This window comes from Camelus dromedarius, chromosome 3 (genome assembly GCF_036321535.1).
Source record: "Camelus dromedarius isolate mCamDro1 chromosome 3, mCamDro1.pat, whole genome shotgun sequence".
Lineage (NCBI taxonomy): Eukaryota > Metazoa > Chordata > Mammalia > Artiodactyla > Camelidae > Camelus > Camelus dromedarius.
The window spans coordinates 54165290-54177344 of record NC_087438.1 but is presented as its reverse complement, the minus strand read 5'-3'; the positions used below and the strand labels follow the sequence as shown (position 1 = coordinate 54177344).

General features: G+C 37.1%; 1 protein-coding gene and 1 long non-coding RNA gene across 9 annotated transcripts in view; one reads left to right on the top strand and one right to left on the bottom strand.

Moving 5' to 3' along the window:
• LOC116151933 (uncharacterized) overlaps nucleotides 1-12055 on the bottom strand; it is a 241062-nt gene that overhangs the window by 182488 nt on the left and 46519 nt on the right. For all 5 annotated transcript variants that reach the window (XR_010378917.1, XR_010378923.1, XR_010378919.1 and 2 more), the window contains exon 2: nucleotides 2334-2396. This is a non-coding gene — a long non-coding RNA (uncharacterized LOC116151933). The remainder of the gene's footprint in view (nucleotides 1-2333; nucleotides 2397-12055) is intronic.
• SSBP2 (single stranded DNA binding protein 2) overlaps nucleotides 1-12055 on the top strand; it is a 248251-nt gene that overhangs the window by 214797 nt on the left and 21399 nt on the right. For all 4 annotated transcript variants that reach the window (XM_010975060.3, XM_010975058.3, XM_010975061.3 and 1 more), the window contains 2 exons: nucleotides 8477-8512; nucleotides 10314-10368. In XM_010975060.3, coding sequence (XP_010973362.2) covers nucleotides 8477-8512; nucleotides 10314-10368 — 91 coding nt within the window. The remainder of the gene's footprint in view (nucleotides 1-8476; nucleotides 8513-10313; nucleotides 10369-12055) is intronic.

Below are 12055 nucleotides of genomic sequence, written 5' to 3'. Positions count from 1 at the left end.
AGTACCATATCAGGTCGGCAGCTCTGCATTATTTTAGACCCTGAGAAACACTAGGAATTAGGGTAGGCGCTCTGCATATCAAACTGCTGTCCAACAACCACTCTGAAATGGGCATTTGACCAGCACCCATGTAGGCACGTAATCGAATCGAAAGCTATCCCTTTGTTAAATTGTACCCCATGTGGCTACATCTCCCATCACTCAAAGAATGAACTGGGAAGAGTAGTGGGCAACGCCTATAGTTTTCTCTTCTGAAAGAGAAAGGAGTCGTCATCCTGAGCACAGAAAGGAAAAGCATTCCTCTAAAATTGATACATTATGAGAACAGGAAACAAATCAGACAACTGATGACTTTCTAGCAAAAAAACGTAAGGCTTACGTGAAACAAAGCTGAAGTATAGGGACCTTTTTCCCTAAATACCACTGATTATATTGTAGTGACAATTCATCTGTATTATTTTGAATTCCAAGTTTTTTGGACTTTCTGTCCGTATTTAAAGTTACAAATACTTTTCATTTTGTTAGCACAGTAAGCCTCTGGCTCCTCAGGGCAGCATGCTAAAGTGGTTGGGTGTTTTGTTTTTGCTATTTCCAAATAATTTTATATACTGTTTTTTTTTTTAATACTTTGTGTTTTCTAAAAACAAAGACATTATCTTTCATAAACAGCGTAATGATCAACGTAAGAAAATTAACACTGATGTAATTCCATTTTCCCACTCTCCTTATTTAGATTTCACCAGTTGTCCCAACAATGTCTTTTGTAACAACAACAACAACAACAGAAATCCCAGTTTACCTGCTGCTTTCATCTGTCATGTCTCTGTCTCCTTTAACCTGGTACAGGACCCTCAACTTTACTTTGTCTTTCTCAGCTCTGGCATTTCGTTGAATGTAAGCCAGGTGTTTGGTAGAATGTCCTATAATTTGGTCTTGTCTGTTGTTTCTTCATGGTTAGGTTCAGGTTCTATATATATGACAGGAATCTGCAGAGGCAATTTTGTGTTTTGCTCAGTGTGTCATTTCAGGAGGTGTATGATGGTGATTTGTGCATTATTTGTAATGTTAACTTTGATCACTTAGTTAAGATGGTGCTTGTTAGCTTTCTCCACTGTAGAATTGCTGTTTTCCCCTTTGTAATTATCAACTCGTGGAGACATGGTTTGACACTATTGTAAAGGTCATACTGTAATCTGCTACTTCGGGCATCCACTGACAATTTTTGCCTGAATTGTTATTTTTCCACTGTGCTGGTTGCCACACGGCTATTTTCTAATTCTTTCTTTCCTTCTCCATTTATGAGTTGACTTTCTATTATAACAAAGAGTTTTTCTTTTTTCTCCATTCATTCATATGTATCCAATATACTTGTGGATACTTACTCTGTCCGTTAGGTTTTTAGATACTAAAATCATTCCAGATTTGGCCAACTGAAACCCCCTTGTTCCTTTTGACATGTCCTCATTATTCTTTGAGCACTTTGAAACTCATCTTATATTTTCCCAGCCTTAACCCTAGAAACAGCCATTTCTTTAAGGGTCCCTGATTCCTTTTAGTGGAAAGAAGTATTTAGAGCCCATTGGAGTGGTACAGCTCCTAGCCCTCTCAACCAGCAGAAGTAGGATATAGATGTATGCATATACACACACCCGCACACATCTCTATCTTTCTGTATCTGTATGTATTAAAACCCTGGGTGCACACTGGTGCTTCAGCCCCAATCCAACACGAGTTCATTCTAGACTCTCTGCTTCCCATGTTTACAACATACTTCTCTGAAAGTGAGCAATCTGCCTACAACGTTGCCCACAATATATTTATTTACCTGCTTGATCTTTATCTATACATAGTTTTGTCATGAACAAGTGTTTTGATCAAAAATGTTTTTGGCACCCTTTCTACATAGCAGCAGGAGAAACACTTTTAAGGACAAATTTATGTTTTTAATTCAAAATAAAAGTATGATTTTGACTTTTAACTTCCTTCACTCTGAGCATTACAGTATTGGCCTCAGATTCTTATTTGGAAATTTATCTATAAGTCCACCAACTATTTTTTCTTTATTTGTTTTGCAAAGAACTGTGCACTTCAGTTGAGCTATAAAGCAAGTTCTAAGCATTAAGTAGCAAGTGCTTTTATCGAAAATACCTTAATTAGCTTTGTCTAGAGACACTTTTGATTACAAGGTACAGAAAACCAACCAAACTAGGCTCATACTGACAGTATTACTGGACCATGTATGTGTAAAGTCTAGACATAAATTTGCTTTGGGGCACATTTGGTCCCAAGCATTCTAATCGTGTCACCAAGACCCATCTCTCCTCATGGCTTACCTTTGTTCCCCTCGTCTGGCAAGAAGGCTGTGTGAAGCTCCAGATTTGTATCCTCATGAGTCCCTGTTGAACACAAAAGAATATTGGGAATAACTATCAGTTAAGCACAAGTATTGGGAATAGCCACCTGAACTGGTTTTGTTTAGCTTGGGTCCAGGCTCATTCATGATCCTGTTACGACCAGTGCTCTGTGGGCCAGGCTGGGTCACACACCCACTCCCGGAGCCCCATCCAAGCCAAAATAAGATATTTTGGAAAAACGGAAAAATAAGAGAGGTGTGATTCAAAGAATATTCAAGGAATTCTTAGCAGAAGAAGGGATAGGCTGAAACAACCAGTGTTCAAAATAGCATTAACTCATTAGCTTGACAGGAAAAAGAGGAAACTTCTTTGAGGGAAAACAAGGATCTACTGTAGTGATTAAACTGGAGAAAAACAAATATCTTACTCCAAAATAGGCTCCGCCCTGCACAAACAGATGCTCGTTTTTTAAAAAGGACACGAAAATTAATAGAATCGTTTCAACTTTACAGTGACAAAGATAACGGTGCCCTCCCTGATTTCTGTTGAACTTAATTTCAGTGCTTATAAGGTAGTTTAAAACTTCACGGTTGAAGAAAGCTACTTAGCTAAGATGTTAAGCTACTTAGCTAATCTTTTTTTTTTTTTTTTTTTAATGAAACCAAAAATCTCTAGTTATTCTGCTCTTCCTCCCTACCACAGCAACACAGTCATGGATATTAGGAGTCAGGATATTTCAGAGTATTTGGATTCTTGTCACAGCCCTTGAATTACCTGTCTAGCTTAGCCAGACAATATAATTTTATCGTAAGTCAAATAAGAGATTCTTGTCTAGGATCCTGTTCTCCCAGCTCTCTGATCTTGCTTATCTTCCATATCTGCATTTTCAGCTTTCATTTCATATTAATGGATATCTTGTATAGCATACGGGGGGTGGGTGCGGGGAGAAGACTAATTACGTTAGAATCTGGTCACTAGAGGTGAAGAAAAGCCTCAACAAAAATAATGAGAAAGGGAAATGGAGGAAACGTGTGAGGGAAAATTATTAGACTCAGTGGCTGGGAGGGTAGACTGGGAAGGCACAGAGGACGACAAAGCTGGGGGAAAAATGGGACCACGATGTGTTCAGGGCTTTGAATGCTGAGAAATCTGGAATTGTCACCTATGTAGAACAAAGCTGTATTTTAGGAAGATGGAATATAAAATGGATACAGAGGGAAACAACGTCAGGACAGTATTGTAACAGTAGTTGTCAGAGCCTGAGGGAGAGCCATGGAGAAAGGATGACAGAGATAAATTTCACACGTAGAATCAAAAACCCCTGGTGACTTGTTGGACTGAGGGAGAGAGAGAATGAAGAAGTTGAAGGTGATTTCAGGTCTTTGAACCCAGTTATCAGGGAGGATGGGAGTAACACAGACAGAATTAGGAAAAGAAGCCAGTTTAGAGGGTCGACGGTAAGCTTCGTTTGTGGAATGTTAAATTTCAAGTATTTGTAGAACACCACCTTCGATTCTTCCAAAATGCCTACCCCGTGTTTCTGTCATTGTGCTTAAGATACTATCATTTAAGTCTTTAACCTTCATCCTCTGCTGACTCCTCACTGATACTTGATCAACAATTTTTCACTCTTCCTTATTCACATGCCTTTCCTGCTCTCCTTCCTTATCTCTGCCCCTCTATCAGCTAAAGTTGTCTCATATTTTGCAGAGGAGAAAAGGTTACTAAACTCAAATTTCTTCGAATTCCACCCTTTACCTCCAAAGTTATCAGCCCCTTAGTCACGTTCCTTCTCAGTGCTGACCCTCTCATCTGTCCTCTCTGTTCCACCTCTTGTTGCCTCTTTGCATATCTTGCTCATTTGTTTTTCTAAAGGAGTTTTTAGTCTATCCCTTTCCGTTGGCTGGAACTTTCCCTAACACTATGCCCATGAACAGAATCCCAAGACAAACTAGTCTTCCACTCCTCCAGAGTTGGGAGTGGGCAGCTGATAGAAAAGTTCTCTCAACCCTCCCTCAGCCTTAAAGCCCATCCCGCATCTCACATGGAGATTCTCACTCAGTTCAACTGGACAATGAATTCCTTGATCCTCATGTCCTTTCATTACTACGTGACAGTGTAATGCCTGAAACAGCAGGTGATGATTTACAAAGATTCACTGAACTGACTTCTCAACCGCATCAATTCCCATGAAAAGTACTATTCTGAAGGTTACTGGTGACCTACCTACCAACCAAATATCATGACTTTTTTTCTGTCCTTATCATACCTGACTTCTGAAATATTTGATACCTTGGTTTTAAGTGTCTATTAATTTCTTTCCATTTTAATGTATATTTTTTTCCATATTTGTACTAACATATTCCTTTTTATTATTTATCCTTGGGTGTATGACAGAAAGGTTGAAAGACTTGAGCCAAATAGGGCTCAAAAAGAGCCCAGTTTAGGCATTTCCTAGTCAAGCTGTGCCCATTCCTTGCTTCTTAAAAGTCTAACTTGCTTGACTTCTTGTAAGATTTTTTCTGCTGATTTTCCTCCAGTCACATCATCCACTCTTTCTTAATTGCTACTGTTCTTTAACGCCAGTCTCGGGCTTTTTTCACTTTAACATTTCCAACTATCACTAAATCTAACCAAACCCCAGATTAACTATTGTGCACAACACAAAATGGAAATGTGTTCAATTGAACCTTTATCTCTAGTCTTGATCTAATGAGTTCTAGACCTGTATTCCTAAATTTCTGTCAATCAGAACTATCTCAATGTGTACTAGTGCCTTCAAATTCAATGTCAGACATTCCCCAAACTTCCCGTCCCACAATTCCTTATATATAAATTACTAGCGACAGCATCCACCTAGCAATTACCATAACTTCTCCCTTCCCGTGTCCACCACACTCAGTTTGTCACCAAGCCCTAGAGTACATTTATGAAAAGTCTGTCAAATTCTCTTGCTCCTACTTACCTTAATCAGCATTGCCTAGAACACTTTTTATCATCTCTTGCCTAGACTTCTTGCAGCAGTCTCCTAGCTTGCATTCATGTTCCATAAATGCCTTACTGAAACACAAATTTGAACATGTCTCTTTAGAACCTGACTCCCTATTTCCTACACCATAAACTCAGTCTGACCACAGCCTCATCATTTACCACACCCCCTCTAAGTCCCACCCTGCACAGCTGTGTAATATCACATACCATTTCCGTAACAAACTATGTACTTCCACATTTTTCTTCTTTAAAAATGCTGGTCCTTCTCTTTGTCTTTCTAATGGACCCTTACTCTAAGTCCCAGCTACGCAGCTCAAATATATCCTCTGCACCCACAGAGTACGTCTACCTACATTGTTATATTTTGTTTCTCACGCTAGCCTGGCAGATACTGCTGTAACAAGGGTGTAGGTTCGGGAAAGTGCTAGGGGTAGAAGCCCAAATGCTCCCTTTCTTTTAATGAGGACATCAAAGACTATGAGGTAGAAACAGTGGGTATAAGCCAGAATTAGAGAGTTTGACGTGGCAAAATGGAAAGAAATTGAACAATTAGATGAGATAACAGACTTTAAAAAATATTTTAAAATGTTTATTATATTTAACTGTATTTAAAGAGGGAGACATTAGACTATAAAAGAAGCTTCCTTCCATATTAATATAGCCCGCCCCACACCTTCAACCAACTCGTCTGTAGATGGCTACAGTTTGCGATTCCTGAACTACAGTTCCTCTGCTGTCCCCCCAGTAAACTCAATTTCTAGTCAAAAAAAAAAAAAGTATGAAAGGAGCAAGGACTTAGGAGAACGGGATGGTCAGGAGGGGCTAGCTTTGGAAAAGCAAAGGCTTTTTTTTTTCCCTACCTGAGATGAATGGATGAAATTTTAAATCTCTAAATAATGGAGTGCTGAGCTGAAGATGATGGCGTAGCAAGAACTGGATGGCTTTAATGTATGACAGAAGTGTAAATTTCCAACTCATGATGGTACAGCCACCAATGAGGGCCAGCTCACCACAGTCACTTGTTAAAAATACAGGAATTTTGTGGGCTAATCTTCGGTAGCTTGAAATCGGCCATATAGGAATATGTACACCATGTAAGTTGGCAAATGCTACCAGTTGGAACTTTTCCCCCAAGTTCGCTGGCCCACCACTAGAATGCTTTGGAGTTTCCATGAAGGCTGAGCCAAAACATTCCCAGTTAGTGAAAGCTAGGTTGAAGTTGGAGAACATGATTATATTTTGTACCTTGTCAACCCTATTTTGTGTTTCTTGCCAGGAAATCTCTACCATAAAACAGAAGAGTTGGCTAGAGGGTGATCAGAGAGATCAAACAATGGAGGCTTTGGGATAATGAATTTAAGACATTGGAGATAGAAACAAAATGCTGAAGACGGCATAGGGGAGGGGCACAGGCAACTTACGGGGAAATAACGGACCTAGTAAACACAGAGGAATTGTGATGGAATAAGATTCTGGATAGAACATAGAATATTTATTGTTCAACAGCAAAGGAACAAGGAAGGTGTGTCAGTCGGGAAAGCTGTTTAGATGTCTGTATAAAAACTCCTAGGATGTCACCATACTCACAAATGGAAAAGGCGGGTATACTGGAAAGGAAAGGAAAGGCAGCGAAATGTCAGTTCCAAAGCTCTAAAAAATGGTTAAATCATATCTTGATATTGCTTAAGAATGATGGTAGGCAATAGAGGCAGAAGAACAGGAGCCAGGAGCTGAAGTTACAAGGAGATGAAATTACAAGGAGATAAGTTGGTGATTTGGAGAAGGCAGGTACACTTGTTTAAAATAATATGAAGCAGAGGACGGATGGCAGATCATGAACTACAAGGGACCCAAGAGAGCAAAGCCGTATTCATTCCCCACATCGAATAAATGTTTTCTGCCATAGGGATCCCGATAGCCATAGAAGTAACTGTCATCACTGGTGATACTGGGCACGCTGGTAACGGCCGTCTGCAGGGCTGAACTACCCATAGATGGACAGAGGCTGAGACCCACGTGGTCTGTGCTTAAGGCAAAGCAGGAACACCAAACAGTGAGGAAAGAGGTCTCAAAATGACTTAATATTAAAATCAGAGGAAAACCATACCTTTGTTGTACTCCCATCTCCTTACTTTATGATTTCATCTTATTTTTATGTTTAATATGTAGAAGATGTTGGGGTGGAGGGAGCACTTAGGTGCAGGCACTATAATCTTTTCACTCCTCTTAAAGTCCTGTTTTGGCCATGGCTGTCTTACTCCAGGAAGACAGTAACGTATTGGCTTTTTTCAGAATAAGGCAAAAATGTCTTTTCTGGATGTGCAGAAGTTGAAAGATGTAAGTAGTGAGCTCATGTGAAAAAAGTGCATTTGGACCTAACTTCTCGATTAATTTCCACACGTAAGGGTTTATTTTTAAATGTATGTTTCCCAGTTTTCATTTCTTAAATTATCATAACAAAGTTGTATTAATACCTTCTAATCTCTAGAAAAGAGCTCAGTTAAGAGCTTGGACTTAAAGAGAAAGAGGGAATTTGTTACTCATAGCTGTTCTCCACAAATTAGTAGTCTTTGGAGACGTATTAGCAAAATCTTTTGCATTTATTATGTTGTTTTGTAGAAGCTAATTAGAAAAGAAAATGAGGAAAGGTGAGGTCTGTATATCAAGAGTTGACCCCTACTGCATGAATATAGTAGCCTGAAACCTGTCTTTAAACAAAAAATAATGTATCCCAGAATGCACATAAATTAGAAATTGCATCTGTAAAGGCTACTAATTTGAAATATTCTGGTTTCTGGCTTTTAGCTGCACAAATATATATTTTCCTAATTACAGAATAAGTGTCATTAGTATCAAGCAGTGAGTACAACTGCCTTGAAAGCAATATAACTTGAAGCTGTAATTCTGTCTAAATTCCTCTTGACTGAAATTCACTTTTTTGTAAATTCAAGATAATACTGCATTTTATTCAGTTTTTTACTACTCAGATATAATTCCCTTTATCTTTTACTATCCTTTGTGATAAATTTTAAAGCTTGATCAGTTAGAAAATAGATTCACTTTAAGTCAATCTCCACTCCTGCCACGTGAATCAAAATACATATATATGTTTTGTCCTGTTCATGTTCCAGATACCATACTCCTCAGCATCTCCTGGGAATTATGTAGTAAGTACATTTGGGTTTGTTTGCTCATAAAAACTGATGTTACATTTTATTTGGGCAATGAAATAGTTGTCCAGATGTTAAGAAGAGCCCCTGTGTATTGGCCAAGAAGTGAACATCTGATTTGTACTGAGTTGTTTCGTCTGCCAACCCCAGTACATATGCTGATGTTCATTAGTGAAACAGTTATCAATCTGGCCAAAATTGCCCTCAGTACCGTGTTTTACTTCAGCATATGTTTCTGTAAACCAGTAAGATACACTCTGTCCAATCATGAAGAAAGCTGTCCTCAGTTACACAACGATATGCTTGAATTTGCAGTTTTCCAGAACAATCCATACCCACCCCCTGAGTACCCCACCCGCCTTACAGAAAGTCTAAGAAGACATTAAACTTTCTCCCAATCCTGAAGAGACTCAGATAGCAAAATAATGACTGGTAATTGGAAGGATTTTTTTAGTTTTCACTCTTAGAAATCGAGAGCACTTACTCTTTTTCATATCATTTAGTACATGTTAAAATTTCCCAATTATTCATATAGACATGAAGTCAAATTATCAGGTTTTACATGACCTCTTAAACCTACAAATAACCTTTTAACCATCATAACATTATAATCCTTGCTGCATCTTAAGGCCATCATAGATGACTTGTTATAATACTTCAGGGGAAATGCCTAGCAGAGAGGCAAGGATGAAACGGTAAAAAGGAAAACCGTTCCTAAGGAAGTTTTCGGAGCTGGTGACTAACTAGAGCAGGAAAAAGGAGTACTTAGGGAGATCAATGAGCGTTTCACCCTTCGTGGAAATAATGTCCCATGAACACAGTGAAAAGCACATGGTGTTTTAGACCTGTGAACTTAGCGTTCAGTGTTCCCTTAAGCTATCCAAACTAAGAAAGACTAATTTTTTTCACATTCTCTATGAAACAGAAATAAAAGTAAGGAAGTTTGGATAAACCTAATTTTTCTTGAAGTCAATTAAGAATAAGCCCAATATAGTTTTATGAAATTAGACTTACTTGAAAGTAAATTTAAGTTGTCTAATAAATAGCAATAAATATATTACTTGAAATAATTAATGGGCTATGTCTCTATACTGAGAGTGAAGTGAAAATTTAGCCACTTAATAGTTAATCTGATTACTGTACATCTGACAATTCTAAAACCCATTGCCTGAATTACCATTTCGGTTGTGTGAATTCACTTTAGAATCACCTAATATCCATTTCAGATGGATGGTGTAGCCACAGCCTTAGGAACCCCTCAGCATTAGTCAACATTACCTCTCATTTCTAACTGATGTGATAGCTCAAGTTATAATGCCCCAGAAGTGTTGCAGTTGAAACTGATAGAAGAGCATCAATGTATCTTTTTAAATATATGAGTATCTTTTGGTTTTCAGCTGCCTATAAAAGCCAGGGATACAAAATATAAGAAGATTACAGTAAACTAAATCAAGGATACACATGAAATATTTCTATTTTATGGATTTGTAAAGGCCCCATTAAATGGTTTCTCCTTAACCTCATTATACCAGATGTGATTAAGTCATGAATAATAAATCAGTGTTACAGCCTCATTGTCTTTGGAAACGTGTCAAAACAGTATCTGCATATTTAAGCTAAATTATATTTTGCATAACATTGAAATGATTGTGCATTCAAAGAAAATAAATTATGGAGAAAATAATTTCCTCTATTACTTTCAAACTGGATTATTATAAAGTCTAACTTTTCTTTTGTTTTTCCTTATATTGTTTAATGATATGCCTGACTTTTACTGAAATTTTGTATAATTATTTAGGGTCCTCCAGGAGGTGGAGGGCCACCAGGAACACCCATCATGCCTAGTCCAGCAGGTATTGTAATCAAACTAGCCACGTGGGCATTTGACTCTTAGACTAAAAATCACAAAATACAGAGATTCTTAGGAAATGTAGTAGTATTCATTACCTCATTGATGGCTTCACAAGTCGAGTAGAGGTAGCAAGTAGGAAGAAATAGTGTTCTTAAGTAGCTTATTGTCCAATTACTTTAAGCATTTAGGAAATTCTTGTTGTGTGGGTGACAGAATTAATTAGAATGAAATGGTGTTGATCTGTATGAATTTCCCAGTAGCTTATCTGACTGAAAGTCTGCTTGAGACTGTGAAAAAGATCCAGATCTCACAATTTAGAAAATTTCTGCATAAGTAACACATGAAGTACATGGATCCGTTAGGTTTAATACAGCAAAGTAGACCCACCATAGTAGGATCTAGATAGATGTGGATGTGCTTACAATTACAATATCACTTAGCCTGCATGTCTAAGGTATTCATTAGTTAGCTAATAAACCCACTATGTAGTGTGGAAAGTTTTTTAATCTTTTAAAGTACCTCAGTATTCCTGTAATCTCTTAATATAATTATTTTAAGTATCATTCTCTTTTCTTTAAAACTTTAGTACAAACTATTAAATGTATGTGTCTTGAAGACTATAACTGGGACACAGCCCTCTTAGAAAGTGCTCTGGCAACATGTACCAAGAGCTGTGAGAAAGTTTATACCACCTGATTCTATAATCCTACTACTCAAAATGATTAGAGATACAATTTAAGAATCATGTAGGAGGATGCTCGTTTGTTATAACAGTGAAATAGATACAACCTTCATACCTAATCCAGTTTTAATGAACTTTTTAAATTAACTTTTTATGAACTATAATGTAGCCATTAAAATTATTGTCAAAGAATTTTTTTTAATGACATGGGGAAATAACATGTTCATGATTTGATACAGTATGATCACAATGTTATTTTAAAATATATATAACACTGAAATCTAGAAAGTAGGTAACAAAGAAATAGGCTAAGACTTTTATCAGTTTTCACTTCTGGCTAATGAAACTGATGGAAAATTTTTATAATTAGAAATTATTATGTTGCACTGTTTATTATGTTGCACTGGTTTGCTGACATCTAGATATACAGAAGCTTGAAATTAAGTGTCATTAATCATACCAATAAATAATTATTTTTAAATTTGGAATCTTTAATTTAGAAAAAGCATAAATTTGATATTTAATTCAAAATTTTACTTTGCTTTACTAACTCTTTGGAATACATCATAAACATTTCATGGATCTCTGTCTTCAGAGAATCTTAAAAGAAGTGAAACAATTCATTGTGTATAGAATTATATGAATTGAACATCTTGCCAAAATTTGCATTCTTATCTGATGAAATTAAGGCTTAATTTATGAAGGTAGAACATGATTAATAAATACTTCACTACAATACTCAAAGAAATTTTTGGAGTAACACTAAACTTTGCAGATAAAACATAATCTGATCACTTTCTTTCAAGCCAGAAATTGCCACCAGTATATTGTCCTTGCTTTTCTTGCATATTCTTATGTACTCATCCCTTATCACAGTCAGTCCTCTAATATGAAGTCAATACCCCCCCCAAAAAAAATTAGGTGCCAGATCTACTTCATTGTCAAGTGTTTCTGTATATGAAAAGCCCTACATTTTCCAGAAAATACCAACCTATTCACTTAGTGT